Genomic DNA, 18,493 nt, shown 5'->3' with positions numbered 1-18,493 from the left:
ACACCTTTGTGGTAGAGGTTGATTTTGCCCTGGGCAAAATGAGAAAGTGATAGGAAAAAAAGTGTTTAAATTACTGATGCTGGAGATAAAACAGTGTTTTGCTTAATTAATTTGAAAGTCCTTGCAAGAAAAATTCAAGTTACTTGTTTGGATTCAGTATTTTAAAACTTCTGCTAGAAGTTCTAATCAAAATAAGGCAGAGTTTTGAAGGCAGGTAATCAAAACAAGGCAGAGTTCTAGAAGTTAACCTCTTGCCTGTTGAAACTGCATTTCAGGTGCATTTTTTTTCCATTTCCTTTTTAAAACATATCTGACATTCTATTTCCCCATCTGGGAAACAATTCTCATGTGGAATGCCTAGCTATTTTTGAGGCAGATGAAGACATAATTCATGTCTTTGGCTAAGGGAAAAATCGATCATTCTGATGAGAACTACTATATGGTTTTCAATAATGTCCTTTGGAAATCCCACAGGAAGGTACTCTTGAAAAGACATTAATTTTAAATTATGCACAGCAATATTTGCTTTCCAGGTTCAAGTTTGGCCATAAATTTTGCATGCCACTATCTTTACAGTATAAATAGATGTATCAACTCAACAGTAAAAATTACAGTTTTTAGTTGAGATAAAGGATTGCCTGTTTGTCATTAATCTTTGAATAGGGGCAGTCACTTCAGGTAAACTGAGTACATGATGCAAAAAGAATTGATCCAGACAGATAAAAATTGTAGACAGATTCATTTTAGTCTCAGAGGTACAGAGTGAAGTGTTCCTTTTGAAAGGTGCAGAGAAGGTGTCACCCTGGAAGATATATTCACAGAAATATGTACATACACACTTCTCTGAACTATCATTGTTCTCTCTTGTTCCAGAATTGTGTTGTTTCCTGTGGTTTTCTCTATTTTGTTTTTGTTTGGTGTGTTTTTTTTTGTTTGGTTTGGGTTTTTTTGGGTGGGGGAGGGTTGATAGTCACATCTTTCTCTGTTCTACAGGCAGCTCAATTGAATGAAGTCCATGGTTCTGGCAAAGATTACAGCAGTTATATCATAATTAGCCTTCAGACACTTCCATTGTTTTTTAGAGATGCGTTCCCCTCATGCATATACAGGGCTCCACTCCCACAGCTGCTCATCTGGGATGATCCACTTGGATTCAAAGCAGGATTGCAGGTATTGCATACCATTTTGTCACAAGCCCCCAGACAGAAATGGCACCAAATACCCACATGGCAGCAGCTTCTGCCAGGTCAATAACAAGTTGGAACATTCACCGGAAAGAAAGGAAGTGCAACTAAAAGGCACTGTACTAAGTTAAGCAGATGTATAGTTAAACCCACTGGTTCTGAAAGAGAAGATGGGGAAAAAAGATGTGCTTTAAGAAGATAAAAAAAGTAACAAACAAAATGCTATGAGCTTAAATACATGGAAAGATCACAGCAAAACACCTGCCTGGGTTAAGAACGGAGAAAATGGTGAGAAATAGAGCATCTTTCCAATGCAGTGTAGTGAGGAGAGATTAACAGTTCAACCACAGCATTCATTTCTACTTGGAAGCAAGGAGCTGTAAAAATCTCTGAATTAGGTGATCTCCCTGTTTTTTCCAGGTCATAACTACATTTCAATCATACACATGTGGGATAATACTTGTTATTTGGAATAAACTCCATGAGATTCATGTTAGAAATAAGTCATTTAATATAACGTACAAATGGTAGAGCCAAATGGCTCTACACTGCCATCTCAGTTCTGTAACCCTCTCTAAATAGGTTTATGCATTTGCATCTTACTCTTAAATGGATAATTTAGGCCATTTTACCCTTTGAAAACAGACCCTTCTTCCCAATTAACTCTTAAAGTACATTCCACTGTCCTCAATGGGAGCCATCACAACAGAAACCTACTTAAAAGAGTAATGTCACAGGTATTTTACTGTATTAGAAGGGTGTTAAATTTGATCAAATTCAGAACATGATCATCGACCTATTGACATGCAGTATCATTTCCGCCCTAATTTGTTCAACAGAATGCCCATATGAGCTCAGGGACATGACTCACTGGGAGAATAAATACATAAAAGTAACAGTGTATGGATGGTCTGACCAGCACAGCCCAACAAAAGTTCTACAGATATCTCCATTTTCTGCCTCTCAGACCTTTCTGAGATAACCACACCTCTCCTACAAAATCCCCCAAAATTTCACCTACACAATGTTCTGCACATAAGACAACCAAGAGAATACAGCAGTGGGCTTGTTATTTTTTTAAAAAAAGCTGGTCATTTCAACTGACAATTTTCTTCTCAAAGTAGAATATATTAAATAGAATATATACATAGAATTATATTAAATTGAAATCTAATGAATTATCTTTTCACCCTTTAATAAATGATTACTTAATTTAAAAATTAAAATGCCTCTTTGTAGGCAAATGTTAGGAAAATGTTAAAATTTTTCATATGCACTTTCTACACATACACATTTCTAATTAATTTTTTACTGTATAATTTATTTTTCAGATTTCAAATAGTAATGATGCACTGTAAGGACATCTTCTGGCTTTCTTTAATAGACCCATCAATATATACTGTATTAAGAATTATTACCGTGGGTTATATGTCTCCCATTTCAGCTGTCAGCTGGCCATATTCTACCACGTGGATTAGCAACCTGCCCTCAAATGTGTGTTTCAAAAATTTATTTTAAAATTAATTATTTTTAAGGAAGCATAAAATGACCATAAAATATCCCTAACTATTTCTTCTTTAGCAGCTGCATAAAGAGAATGACTGACCTCTTTACTCACAAAGTTCTATGGGTATTATAAAAAAAACAAAGAAGGAAAGGATTCTACATGGCATTAGTGACAAGGTGGGGATATCTTTTAGTTCAATTACTGTTGCTAAATAATTTAAATTAAACAGCAATTCTGTAGTGGTTAGTATTAATACAAATTGAAAACGCAGAGATACCTGAATGAATCATGTTTAGCCTGCAAGGAACAAAACTGCAATTGTCATTCTTGTGAAATTTGTACAATTTTTGACTTTTTAAAAACAAATTTTGAAAAGAACTGAAAAATCCCATTCACATGTTCCCTTTCTGTCTCACCACCGCAGGAATCAATGCGGGAGCTCGTAACCCATGCACTCAGTGTGGGAAGGAGCCAGCAGTATCGCGGTGTCCGAATGGTGACCCGTGATCCCGACCGTGCGCCGCCCAAAAAGCTCTTTGGCTGTCAGCACCTCCTGCGACAGCTCCTCGGCTGCAGGGAGGCAGCAGCTCGCCGCGGGGAGCAGCCAGCAGCTCCGTCTTGCAAGAGAACTGAACATTCCTGATCCTGACCGCCCCCCCGGCCTGAAATGGGATGTATCCAGCAGGCCGTTACCCTGCAAAGCCAAGTGGGTTTTTCTGCTTCAGCTAAAAGCTTAAGATGGAAGAACAAGGTTTTTTTTAAATAAATCTGCAGCCACAGATAGAGTGTGCAAGCTCTAGCAAATGAAAAAAAAAAAAAAAAAAAAAAAGGCATTATTGATAGAATGGCTTAAAAATAGTGAACAATGAGTTAGACTTTAAAAAAAAATCTGCTAAAAACCTGTGTTAGGCTTAAGTGTCAAAGACATGCTGACACTGCTCTGATAATTTTCAAAACTGATTGACTGGCATTATCTATAAACGTTACTGCAAGGGTGAGCCCACCTTCTTGGGTCTACAGCCAAGTCCCCCAAGAACATTACCATAGAAGCAAGGCAAACACTTGCATAAAGAAAACATTATCATACAGTTCAGGGAAATTTATCTCAGGCTTATCTCCCAGGGAAAGCATCACCACCACACAATTACTCTCCTGGTGTAGGCACAGAAGAAAGGCAGCTCAGTTTGTACAGTCTTAAAAAGGGGGTAAAACGATGAAGCAAGAAACTTTACACTCATTACACTTCCTATTTACTCTCTAGGGGAATGGATTATTCTTTCTATGAAAGTGATTACGCCTAGACCATAAAGTAGGAAATTAAAAACCAGAATACTCCGTGTCTTGCCTGCATTTCAGTAATTGCCTTCTCTACAAATGTGCTGCTCTTTTTCAACAGTTAGTATTCTATTATTAGGACACCATGGATAATAATGCCTTTTAATTGTCTCTATCCATTATTTGTATTTCCCTACAGTTGCACAGAATTCAAAAGAGTGAAAAAAAAAACCAAAAAAACCCTTGGGTTTTTGTGAGAGATGTTTATGGATGTATGCTTTATCTGCAGTGGTACATACATTTCTCAAACAATTAATTGTTCTCAAACAAATAATTTAACTTGAAATTTTTCCTTACAAAATATTACATAACTGAACACAATTTATCCACCTAATGTTAAAATATGCATAATTTCATGTAAACAAAAAGGTTTACATGAAATGAGATCCATCATAATTTCCCATTTGGAACTCTACCTATTTTGTAAAGATTATATTAGGTGCTCTGTTCAGCAAAACACAGACAATAGCCTTGTAAGTTACATGTCAAACAAGAAAAAAATTAAAAGCACTGTGGCTTACATATATTCATGAGAGTGATGAAAAAAAAATTTATTCACACATTTACTTATATTGTATAACACTTTATGTTACAATTTAGGTATCTTACCTCCTTATTTATGTAACTTACCTTCAGTTCTATCCACATATGCAAATTCTGTTTAGCAAACCAGAACTACATTATCAAGACACAGCCTGAACAGTCTCAAAGAAAATGCCTTTACACCCTCTAATTTTAAGTGGGGAAAAAAAGGGCTAGTAGTCCAGGTTCCATCTCTGTGAAGATAAAAGACCTTGCTGTCATAGAGACAGAATATCCATGAGCCAACATCCCAATGGAATTAGGGAGGAATACCAGCACTGCAAGTCTCACCCAGGAATGAACTGACAGCTAGCACAACACATTCCCTCAGTGGAACAGGGCTGAGCAGCCCTCTGCTCTGATAAAGCTGGAGAGCTCATCTGCTGCAGCAACCCTGAGCAAGGAGCACTTCCAGATTTTTCAACTCAAAATGCAACCAAACAGCATGTTTGGGGTTTTTACCCTGTAGATTGAATAGGGATGGTGCTGGTCAGCACATGCCATGGACTTACTGACCACAGCTGGTCATCATGATCTCATAGGGAATGCTGCAGAGCAAAGAGGAACCCTCAAGCAAACCTGGATGTGGTCCCAGTCACAGGCTTCATGTGGGAGAACACAAATTCACTAATTTATACCAAAAAAAAGGGCAAAGCTTGTGTTTCTGTTTCCCTTCCTCTAGAGCTGGGAATTTTCTTCTACATCCTATTTTTATCTTCTTGATGGTAGGCAGAAGGCAGAAGACATCAATACAGAGGCTTCATTGCATTATTCAGAGACTTTATGCCTCTTTTCCCTCAAGTTACTTAACAAACATCCTCCCTTCAGTCCTTAAGAGACAGACAACCCTGAACCATGTATTTGGTTCATGTACCTCTAAAAGGCAATAAAAAAGTGTCCCACTTTCATCTAATCTACTTCAAAATTGCCACTCAACCTGTACTGATGTGCTGATTTGCAGTAACTAATTGACATAACTATATGGGGCCTAGAAAATGTTCTTTAAAATTACCCCTTGGACAACAGGCGTTAGAATAAAAAGCAAGTAAAGTATGCCACCTTCCATTTCCACAAGGCTGTTAATTTAAAAAAGTCAAACTGTAAAACATCATCATTGTTAGGAAAGCCCCATGCCTTGTAGACAGAGTCCTGTTAAAATAAAATAAAAATAAATTAATAATTCAGTCAGTAAAGATAAGTGTTTTCAACTAACACTACCAAGTGCCCACCTAATTCATCATCTCTCTCTTCCCACATAAAAAAGTCAGTGATCAAGAGGAGCGAAAAAAACCCTTGAATTATCTGGTTTGAGATGAAAGAAAAGGTTGCCTGGTTTTCTTGTAGGGGGAAAAAGTATCTACCATAGAAACAGCAGGCTACTGAAGTAGAAGTTTTGTTCTGTTGTCTGGGTAAGTCTTTCTTTACAATCATTTTATTTAGGAAATAACAATGGTTCATCACAGAGACACATAATGTGTGTTTTTGTACCACTGGCAACAAACAGAACAACAAGGAGAGGACACCTAGTGGTGATCATCAGGACGGATAGCATGGGAGCAACAGATGAAATCTTTAATGCAGGACCTGGTTCGGCAAAGCTCTCATACTCTTAATTTTTGAGCACTTTAGTAAATCTTAGCAATCCAGCAAGCTTTTACTTATGAACTCTTCTGAACCTGCATTACTGTGAATATCAGAAACAAACCAGCAAATTTGGAATATGGCATGTTGGTGTGATATGCTCAGGAGTGTGTTTTGTTAAACACCAGGGCCTTATCAACAACTAGAGTTGACACTGATACTTAGGTAGGTTCATGAAACACAAAAAGGTCTGGGCAAACTGAAAACCAGATTTCAGAAGAAGTTGAACCAAAATAAGACATGGCTGCAATTCACAATTTTTGCAGATTTTGCCATGTGATTTTTTTGCAGAATATACCCTTTATTATATAACTTGCAATAAGCATTGATTCTCTTTAAAAAGGGTCCTAGTTCTACATAATCAGACATCCCAGAACAAAAAATACTTAGGGCACATTTTTGGAAGAATGATTTCTACTTGTAGATTTACTAGGTCTTAGTCTGTGTTTAGAATAGCTGTAAGCAAAGCTATTGAAGTCTGGGTTTTATGCAGCTTTTGGAAAATATTGTAATTTTAAAGAACTAGTAAACTAGTATCATAGGCAAAAGTAAAGCAAAGTGGCATACCATTTAGCATGGAACAATGTATCTATTTTAATTGTTCCTATCTTTTATTTTAATTGTTCACTGATCTATGAGCATATTTAACTAAGAATAATCTACTAGTTGCATGTGAGCCCATGTAAAAAAACATTAAAAAGTCAGAAGTTTAGGTAGTTTCATAAAACTTAAAGGAAATAAGAATTAGGTCCAGGACCTCCTGCTCAGTACTTTTAGGAATGTAAATTTTAAAAAAATCCAAAACAAGCCCCCTGTCAGAAATTACTGCAAAATTATAATTTCTGTAATCACCAATTTAAATACAGATTTTTTTCTTGCATATAATTTATTTTAAATAAATATATGATCTATTTTCAATAGTCTAAAGGACTGTAATATTAGAATTTGTAGCTAAAAAGCAGTTTCAGGGAAGTGTGAATTTGCACATTCAGTATATTTATTTCCTGCCCACACATCTCCTGTCCCTTTCTTGAAGTGTTTCTTCCCATTTCCACTGAGCTATTCATTTGGGTAAGTAATTAACATCAGACTGATATGAATATATCAACCAGTTTTCATATATATTCCACCACAGGCTATAGCTGTTCCGTAACACTTAATGAGGACAAAGCTTCTGCAATGCATACATTATTTACATCAATATTACTTTAGGTGGCTTCTGGCAGCTTGATCTTAATTTAATTGACTTAAATGATGTGGAGATAAATAAAGAAGAGGAACCATGTTTCACCAGTGTCATGTAAGAATCTCTTAAATTTTTGCTTATCTTAAGGTTCGGGATACCAACCACCTGAATTCCACATGTGTGATATGAAGAAAAGCTCTTCACATATGTGAAGAAAAGCTCAAACAATGTCAGCTTGACTTTTTTATTTGAGTATGTAGAAATACAGGGATAACTGCCTTATCATACAACTTGGGTTGTTCATACATCAGTTTTCCATGAATAACAGTTATCCAAGTATTCTCTTGGCACATTATGAAGACTGAGTTTGCTGGCTGTCCTCTCAATTTTTTTGACATAATGCTTATTTTTCTGGAACCAAATACATACATTTCAGATTTATCTGCACAACATTTAAAACCAACGTGTCAGCTCATACACAAAAACTATTAAAGCCTTTTAAGCACACACAAACAGGCTCCAGTTCTGTGCCATAAAAATTAGTTAACAGTTGCTCCTTGTTGTCCATGTGGAAACACACACATACAGAGAACATTAAAACCAGCAGCAGTCTCGCTGACTACACCATGGGATGATCCAGTTATTGTTTCCCTGTAATTCAGCAAATGTCATCCCTACCAGTTGTTTTGTCTGTCTCTTTTAAAACATTAAGATATTGTAACACACATTTTCCAGGAAGGCATATATGAAAATCCATTACTTTCTGCATTTCTGCTCCCTGTAAAATGCTAAACAAAAACAAAAACAAATAAACAAACAAAAAACCCTCCCTTTTTTCTTTCACACATTTCATTTTGGGGTTTATCAAAGCCTGATTCAGACTGATATATTTCTCTCTATTCTAACATGTGATTATTTTTTTCAAAATCAGCCAACAAACTTTTTGCTGCTTTATTACAGGCTCAAAATAAGTCCCAAAAAAGAAAAAAGAAAAAAAAAAAAAAAAACCTCTGCCTTTAGATTCCCTTTTACCTTCCTGTGAACCTATTTCACAAATTTTACAAGTGGAATTAAAGCTGAAGTTGCGATCAAGCAGCCATTAACTAAACGGACCAAACAGCAGCTACTGCTGATTTGGACCACATACTCTGGTCACTTTTAGTCCCACTTAGTGGCCAATTCAACTATTTTTACTTAGATTACCTGATTTCTGATTGACATCTGACAGAAAGGGGGGGGAAAAGCAATTTATTTCTCTGCCTAGTAGCCCTTTACAGTGGCAAGTGACTAACTCAAGCTGCCAGAAAATAATGTCATTGAATTCATTTCAGAAGGTTGTCTCTCTGTGAAGCACAGAGGAGACAAAAGCACAGCTTTATGGTAGAACTGCAAAATATGCTTAATCATTTGCCTTAGTTGAATTGAGTACAAAAACTACAATGCTCTATTTCTGTACAAAAACATCTTTTCAGTGCTTTACAGAGAGGCAAAAAGAAGACGCTTTACCAAACAGAGTAATAAAAAATAATGACCTATTTCAGGGACTTTTTGAGAGACTACTATAAATTTTTTAGACTTTTGATATTTAGATCATCTGGCATCATGCCATTTTAAATTGTAATCTGACTTTATTTGAGATGGCTCTGCTTTTAGGTCCCTCTTAAACCAGAAAGGGCATATTATACTAGAGATAACCAGCAGAAAAAGCAGCAAAAATAGTACCAAATCATCCTTCAATATTCATTTAATTAAATAAATATTTATCACAGAGGTAAATAAATTTATGGAGATCAATTTTAATACTACTTCCATGATCATGCTCTACAAAACAATTCCTCCCTATCCTTACTGCTGGAAAGGTTTAGAAAAAAGCAATTATTTTTCCTATGGCTTTAGCACTTCTGTTTAAAACACATGATGATATTCAGAACTACAGAAATGAGGACAGGCAAGAAACAAAATGGTGGTACATGCTAATGCATTGACATTTCCTAACCAAAATATGTCAAAGTGGGGAATGCCATAATTTCCTGGAAAAATCACTATGCCAAATTGAAAGGCAGCATAACACCATGCCTGGAATCAATGGAGTTGACAGTTTAGAAGGCAGTGACTCAAAATTTGAACTGCCCATTTCTTGTAAAGAAGAAGATTATTTATGGTATTTATGATATTCAGCCTACATACAGCCTTCAAACAATGAGCATTCTGAGGAAATCTACTCAATGGTAGATGGTTTCAATTTCTTATAAAATAGAAAAATATAAGCAAGTTTAAGTTCTCTGTCACTACAAGAGTATTAATAAATTTACGTGCTAGTCATCAAACTCTAGTGCAGGTTTAGGTGCTTGTCAAAATTCCTAGTATTCCTTTCTAGTGCCTTATTCTGATATTTTGGACATTTTGTAACATCATTAGGAGTCCATCCATGCAAATTGTACCAATGCCAAACACATTTTGGTCTCTGCCATTAGCAGAGAGAAGATGGTTACTCTGCTGGTTGTGTCCAAAAAGGCCTTGCCACTAGCATGTGCTTGTAATTACACCAGGCAGGGAGGAAAAGCTGTGTTACATTCTTGTTCTGGTGCAGCTCTTCACAGAGATTGACTAGTGTTGGGTAGCAGTAAGATCTTAGTGAATGATGTTATGACCATGTAAATCTTACCTCTTCCCACTGGTGTATGTATCTTATCAGTCTCGAAAGGCGCAATAAACGTAACAGGCTGAGGATTTTTGTAAATCTCACAATACGAAGTGCTCTTGCTGTCTTGTAAACCTCTGAATCCATTCCTTTTTCTACAATGAGAAAGATATAATCCACTGGTATTGAAGAGATGAAGTCAACCACAAACCAGCTTTTTAAGTAATTCATCTTAATGATTTTAGGGTCCAGTATTATTTCAGAGCTGTCTTCATTTACAGTTCCAGTTCTAAAATTCATTATCAAGTCCAATAGAAAAACAGTGTCTGATGCCACATTGAAAATAATCCATGGTGTTGTTGTTTGCTCTGTGAAGAATGTGATTCCGACTGGTATAATGACAAGGTTTCCAACCATCATTATGAGCATGATTAAGTCCCAGTAAAACCTAGGAAAAAAGGAAGAAAGAGAATGGTTGATGTAATGTGGTAAAATATTACAAAACGGTCTCCATCATGCCACCAACTTCACCACTAGATTTTGTTATTCCTAAATATTCCTAAATTCTTGTTGCTTTAACTCATTCAGCATATTCATAGTTCACTGTAACTAACACACTTCATTATGTGCCTTCCTTCTCAATGGCCTATCAGTCCATGGTATATCACACACTGAAAGGTGGGCACGTGTGGCACTGAGCAGATTTATTCAGACTCCTGTCAAAACCGTTTTGAGCTTTTATATAGATAAAAACAATGTCTTGTGCCAACCAGAAGTGCTTCATCAATGCAACAGTTTTGCTAAAATTTCTGTCCAAATGGAAAGCCAAATACTTAATAGATATATTAAATGTCAGTATCTCTTTTCAAATGTACTGATACCATTACTGTGCTGGAATAAAATTACAGGAAAAGGAAAAAAGCATTGAAGCAAAAAATAGAAACAATAATTAGATAACATAAAAACCTTCAGCCACTTAGTTGAACTTTCATACATTTTTACAACCTCACAGCCTATATTCTTTCAGAGCTAGCTAAGAAACATTAGAAAAAATAGCTGCAATTTGCAAAGTAACAGAAAGGGGTACGGCATTTCACCACTTTTGCTCTAGAAGGATCTAAAGGCTCCCCTCTAACATTGTTAGAATACTAACCATGCTTGATACAATGTGGTAGAAGGATGGACTCATAACTCTAATATCTGTGATGAAAATGCTGAGTAAATGCACCCGTTACATAGAATATCTACCCTTATGGAAGATTTCCAGGGCACAGACATATATACCAGATTTTAAGCAAATTATTATAAATCCTAAATGTTAAATAGTCAAAGAAAGCTGTTCTTAAGTAGTAAAAGAACTGAAATGGATACTCAAAAAAGCCTGAACCCAATGCATTCAGTAATCTTTTACTCTGTTCAAGCACATGATCCGGTCAACTAAAACTGATTTGGAGAGGTAGAGAAACCAACCAACAGCAGTTACCCATGGACTTACTATAGTTTCTAGAAGACTAAAGGCAGCAGTGGCTCCACAGCTATCCCTCTGCTCTGTCCCTCTGTCACAATGGGGCCTGGTGCAGGGCACACGGCATGGACACACCAGCAGCACAACACCTCAACACTGACTTTCAGGCCACTTCCATCGCACCAATACCAGCCTCCCTCATCTTGGTAAAGGTTCAAGGCAATCAGCAAAAATAACAGTTAACGGGCCACAAAATATTTCAGAATCACGAGCCTAATTTTTGCTAGACTCGCACAGAGAATATGGATTGCATTCGATTTCAGAGATTGCTTCTTGGATTACCAAATTATCATAAAATCATAGATTGGCTTGGGGTGAAAGGGACATTAAAGATCATCCACTTACAACTCCTGTGACATAGGCAGGGACATCTTCCACTAGACCAGGCTCCTCAGAGCTCCACCCAGCCTGTGGATCCCCACTTCCAGGGATGGGGCATCTACACAGCTTCTCTGGGAAAACTGTGCAAGAGCCTCACCAAATTCACAATAAAAATAATTTTTTTAATATCTAATCTAAACTTCTCTCTCTAAACCCCTCTCTGAAGCCATTCCACCTTGTTTTGTCACTGCATGTCCTTGAAAATAGTCTCTATCCATCTTTCTTGTAGACTCCCTTCTGGTACACTTACGTCACACTGAAACCCTTCTTTCTCCAGGCTGAAAAATCACAAAGATCTGGCTTTTATAAATTCCCTTTTTTCACATCTACCTTGGAAGTGAATACTCCTAAGTTTACAGAGTGCTCATCAGAGAATATCAATTATTATCTGCAACTGTAAAACACACTAAAGGAAAAGCAGCATAGGATTGAGAACAGCATGAGAATTCCCAGTTCCAAAATTATTTATTCCAAGAGGCACCTAGCGAGATTAGATTTAACTATCACTTGAGAGAAGAGAGAAGTGGGCAATGTACCTCTAACTGGTTCTCAGAAACTCTATGAAATAGACTATAAAAATTATTCCCTGTGTATCACAATATGATTTGTATCTTACACACTTTCAGTCTTGCAATAAATGTGATCACTAACTGCTAAAAATGTTCAATTTTATTCAGGCTGTATGTATTTTTGTTCACGGTATGACAGTATTCACCATATTGCGTAAAAATTCCCCAATTTCTCCTGTCTTTTTTAATTCCTGTAATACTTTCCACTGTGCTAGATTCCTTTTCAGCAATCCGGAATTCCTTTTCAGTAATCTGGAATTACCACAAGGAAGCACAGAATTCAACACATCACTGCCACTGTGATCTACAAGTAAAATTACCACAAACATTTTTAAAATGCTATCAACCAAAGTACTTCACAAAAGTGTTCTGGGAGAATAAACATCTTGGAGGAATCCTTTAAAGTAGTGGAAAACAAACAGGAAATAATTACGAGAGGTGTCCTTGCATCTGTGGCTCACTCCTAAGCAAAGCATTGCTAACTTCAGGTTGACCTTTACATTCCTGTAGCACAGTTATGCAACAAAGGCTAACCAAAGCCACACAACAACCAGCCACCCAGCCAACACAGGAGATAATACAGGACCAGGTGTTTTTAACCTACGGTAATCCGCGGTTTAAAGGATCATCGCATACTGCGATTATGCAAAACACACTGGTGTTCCTGATGCTGAATGTCAGCAAAAGTGGTAGCATCAGGGCTAAAATAACATTGACTGATAAGGACTTTTGTATTTTAGCCCACAATACAATATAAGCTGATTAGTTAGTAAGAAAAACCTTATTATTTTTCATTTAGAAATGACTTGGACATTTCCTTGTAGGAAAATGTTTCCAAATGCTATTCTGTTGGCCATGTTTTATTCCAGGTGAGAAAAATTAGATGCAAGTGCCTATATTGCCCTTCCTTGACCTGTGCAGAGAAAGTAACACAATGAGTTCCTCACCTGTGGTTTAAAATATCCTACTATTCATCTAACAAAGAGGAAGCTGTAAGGACTCACGAGACAGTGCAACAAGCTGCCATTGACACACTGAGATAGTCCTTTGTTTCAAACTACTATTCGAATGTTTTTTCCTACTTCCCCTATGCCAGAGAGGATGGTTATGAATCTACGATTTACAATCTCAAGAGTTCCACATTTATGTAAGGTATTATAAAATGTTGGTGAAGAGCAAGGAAGAGGTAGGCTCATGATTGAAAATTTTCAAGAATCAGGAAAAAGGGCAGGAGTTAGGGGGTAATGAGACCTTCCAAAGCTCAAAATGAGAAGCAAGGATTGATCTCAACCCCACAGCACAGAGCTTACTGCTCAGCTGAAGTTAACTCAGTGAATCTAGTACCAAATGTCATTAACAGAGGGCGCAAAGGTGATCACTGCACTGCATTGAACTATTCCTGAAACTTCTTAAATGCTCCTAAATGTCTCAGAGGTACAATACCTCTAGGCAAAAAAATAAAGTCTTCAAGTATTACAATATAAACCCCAATCCTGAGGCACATTTTTACAAAATTTTAAAAAATATTCTATAGAGAAATATTGGGGGAAAACCCAAAAAAACAACAACTAATTACTACTTTGGAATTCTGAACATGAATTGATAGGCCTCTTTTGATGATTTTTTTCACTCATAGTTTATTTACGTATTTTCAAAAATTACAATAATAGCAGTGTTTTTTCTACTCTGGAATATGGTGCTGAAGTCTTGGTGTTTTCTTCACTGCCAAAGGCTGTCCTGGACAGGATGAATAGCCTGCTCAAAATGAGTGCCTACCCATGCGGTGAGAAAAAGGTACTTAGTATTAATTAATCACTGTTTGTATTAGGCTTAATAATGTAAGATGCTATGAATTCTAACAGGCATTTTATTTTCCACCTTATATCCCTAACCCAGAGAAAATAGTCTTAAGGAAGGAAATTTCATCTCTGAATTAATTCGCTGCATAATTTGCTGTACATACAAATTCAGATTTGCTTGCCTTATTATTTCCTTTTTCTGCCCATCAACAGCAGAGTCTCAATTTCCCTGAATCAGCATAGTTGGAGATATGATTATCCTTACTGCACACCCAGACTGTACCAGCAGAAGCTGTCAGTGGTCTCACAAACTGCACAGCGGAGTGAGCAGCATCTCACAGGAATTGAGGGGTGTGATTGGAGGCTGCAGGGCAGGCAGGGCTTTGCTTAAGTTTAAAATTTCTCAGTTTCAAGAAAGACTGTACAAATTCTGATCTTTTATTAGAAAGGAATAAGTCATAGCAGTAAAACTTCAGGAAATTCAGTCTGAACAATGAAAATAAATACTCATCTACATTACAAACTGGAAGGCCATTGAAAAAGATACTAACTCAGATTGCTTGTAAAATACCTCTGAAGCAAAACCTGATGCATCAGAGATTAGGTTTTTTGATCTCAGAGGCAACACAATTTCACTATACAAATTTAGAGAATCAGACACTGTAAAAATTTCACAAGCTTTCTTTCCTAGAACACTTGCTTCTTCTTTAGCTAAGCATTATGATTGACTAGTAGATGCTCAGTGAAATGAACAATGACTTTCCTCTTTGCTTTGTATTATTTTTTCTTAATCTCACCTTCAAACACACCTTTATTTCCTTTGCTTTCATAGATCACTGGTTTACCTAACAGAGAAATCAATGTCCTACATAGAACAATCTTAGCAGAAATAACAGTAATTTTAAATTTTGTTGTACTGTATGGTAGTGAACACTAAACTTGGTATTATTCATATCAGTATTTCATTCTCATTGGACATGTTATCTTTCTCTGGTTGTGCAACTCTGTTATTCTACTTAGAGGGAATAAAGCTGGATGCCTGAAAACATCTGCAAAACACAGATAATTACTGGGATGTGTTGAAGGACAGGAGAACGAAGGAGGGAGTGTTTTCTTCAGAGGACCCAATTCTTTCAGTGATTGTACAGGTGTCTGTGCCTGAAGACTTTCAGAAAAATTATCACTATTGTTTTTTATAACCTTAAAATGAGGCTATCCCCTTCCACCCAGCTATCCATTTTCATTCTGCCCATCTGTTTCTCTTACAAATACACACACCTAGAGGAAAACAGGCTGCTTCTGGGAAAAAGGCATACAAATTCAATACTAACTTCATTCTATTTTAGCAAGAAATACTGCATTCAACATCCTCCATAGAGAAAACTGTTAAATGTTGCCAATCCATACTTGATTGCTTCAGTGATTTTGGGTCAGCAGCAATTTTTCTTTTTATTTTAAGATTTCAAAACATAGAATTTACTGTAATCTGTCTCTGTGACCACATTAATACAAAGGCATTAAAATTACTAGTGAAGTGCCACTATGTTTTGATGGCCTGTTTTTCAAGAGCAAACAGGTCACTTCTACAGTTTTGTCATCCTTCTGCGTGGATAAAACTTCCCCCATCTGCATGTAACTCATTTTGCAAAGCTTTAGGAAGACAAAACTCTGGGGTTGGTACTTTGTTTTGCTTTTAAGGAATAAACTGTTCTCCTGAAATTGTCAATTTAGATTTTTTAGGTTACTCTATTTCCACCTTGACAACTTTAAACTTACATTAAGGAAACACAAACAAGGAAATGTTGCAAGGCTGAAATAAAATCTCGTTCGTGGCTCACCTCTCTTGATTGCAAAGCACACACAGAATTCTAACAGTGTGTCCTACACAACCAGTGGGGATACTGAAGGGCAGAAATATGATTAAGTGACACTTTCTCAGGTGAAAGTTTCACCAGCATTTGCTATTCCTTTTCAATTCATATCACTAGCTTTATGAACATTCATTAACTTAGCAAGGTAACCTGCTAGAGCAGCTGAAAGGCTTTCTCTACCTGTCTGAAACCAGTCAGTCTGGGACAAGGCAGAGGCTGATGTTCTGAAAACTGCATTTCTCTGGCTGAAATACAAGCAGTGCTGGACTTGGGAATCTTCCAGCTTAATGGTTTCATTTTGATGGAGACTAAAAGCAATTAAAAGAATAACCTAATAATGAAGTTTTCAGACCACCAGAAATCTTAATTTGATTTCAGAATAATCCTGGAGTCTGTTACTTCAAGGTTAGCCATATATACTCAAGAGATCCAATGTATGTCCCTTGCCATTTGATTTTTTTTTAATTTTAAAATTAATTATTTTTTAAAAATTAATTTGATTTTATTAAATGAAATTTACTATTTGTTTTTAAATTAACTTAATTTTTTTCATTTCCTACCTCAAAAAGATATTACTAAAGTTCAGTGATGCTGAATCTTCTTTTCTGTATAACTACAGAATGTACCTAAAATTACAAACTTCCACAATTTCAAGAAGATTTAATTATTTTTATCTCTTTAAACCCACTTAGCAGTGGCAATTTGCAATTTGTTGCTCAGTTGTGATTCTTTGCACAAGGCAGAAGATTAGATAAATGCAGGTCTCAGGGGACCTGATCAGAGCCCAGTGAAGCCAATGAACAGCAATTTACTACTTTGAAAAGTCTTTCGTTACATAGTCTGACTATGTTTAAAGCTTGAGTGCTTTGAATACTAGAAAACAAAATCACAGTACTGACCATGGAAGGATACTACAAAACTAGTTAACTTACATATATTTATTTATTTATATATGTATGTATGTACCTTTTCAGTATATTTTCAATCAATATTTAACCAGTGGAGATTTCATCAAAAGACAAATTGGCTCTTCCTATGCATTCAGCAGCTTCCATCTGAAGTTTTCATAGTGTTTTACGTGCATTAACAAATTCAGTCTCAGACTTCTGAGAAATAAAGGTAGAGTAAGGAGAAGTAACTGCACTTACTGCTTACAAGAGGAAAGGACAGAGAGTACAAAGAGAAATTTATATAATATAGCAATATTATTTAAAAAATAAACTCTTAGTTTTTAGCCAATAATTCCCTAACACAACTGCTTGAATACCACTGATATTTGCAGTTGCTTTTCCTCCACAGAAACTTATTAAACTACAGTAGAAAGAATTAAAGTGACTTCCACTTCACCTTGGGCAAGAACAGCGGATCACTGTCAGTGGAGCTCTGATAATGCTTTTGCTCTCCCTCATTTTTACATAACTCCTCCCTTCTGAGCAACTTGATCTAGCGGGTTGCATCCCCACCCATGCCAGGGTGGTTGGAACAACATGAGCTTCAAGGTCCCTTCCAAGCCCGGCTATCCTATGATTCTTCAGTACCCTCCTCATTAAAAAAATGTGGGTACTGCCCCTGTCCAGATAAGTACCAGACCAGAAAAAGGCGCTGATGAAGAGTCAGGGCTCACAAATACATTTTTTCATAGCAAGTGCTGATTCTGTCTTTGCATATCTGATTGAATGGATATATATCACATCATCAAGACTGCTTCTGCATCAACACATGTCACAGCACAAGCACTACAGCTTCCTCCAATCCACCCCCTCACACAAGCTATCAGACCACTGCTCACAGAATCAGGCAACATTTTGTGTAGGGGCTGTAACTGATTTGTTTCAGTTTGATATCATCAGCCCTTAAACCAACTGAAAACTGCCACATATTGGTTATCTAAGTGTCAGCGAATTTCTGTAGTGGATCGCTGTAAAATATGCATTCACATTCTCAAATTAGAAATGACCACTTTAAAGGCATGAAAAAAAGTTTGAAAGAGACAGATCTAAAAATATTTCAGCTGCAAAATAATCTTGTATCTCATGTTGAAACACTTGCATTAATTAAGAATTTTGTAGTGACAGTAATTTTAAGAGTGCCATTTAGAAATATGACATTTAGGATGCCTCCATACTAAAAATTCAGAGGCTTAAATTGGAAGAAGCCTTCTGTAATTCTTCTCAACAGAGCATCAAGTGAAAAGGAAGGTAACTTCCTAATGCCCTTCCAAAAATTAGAAAGCCAATCAGTATCAACTAATTTTTTCCTTGAATAGATTTTT

General features: G+C 36.5%; 1 protein-coding gene across 1 annotated transcript in view; it reads right to left on the bottom strand.

The window, feature by feature from the left end:
• HCN1 (hyperpolarization activated cyclic nucleotide gated potassium channel 1) overlaps positions 1-18,493 on the bottom strand; it is a 189,484-nt gene that overhangs the window by 155,303 nt on the left and 15,688 nt on the right. The window contains exon 2 of the mRNA XM_058824073.1: positions 10,101-10,524. Within this exon, the coding sequence (XP_058680056.1) occupies positions 10,101-10,524 (424 nt within the window). The remainder of the gene's footprint in view (positions 1-10,100; positions 10,525-18,493) is intronic.

This window comes from Ammospiza caudacuta, chromosome Z (assembly GCF_027887145.1).
Source record: "Ammospiza caudacuta isolate bAmmCau1 chromosome Z, bAmmCau1.pri, whole genome shotgun sequence".
NCBI lineage: Eukaryota > Metazoa > Chordata > Aves > Passeriformes > Passerellidae > Ammospiza > Ammospiza caudacuta.
The sequence above is the reverse complement of the archived record's forward strand: the minus strand, read 5'-3'. Positions and strand labels throughout refer to the sequence as shown.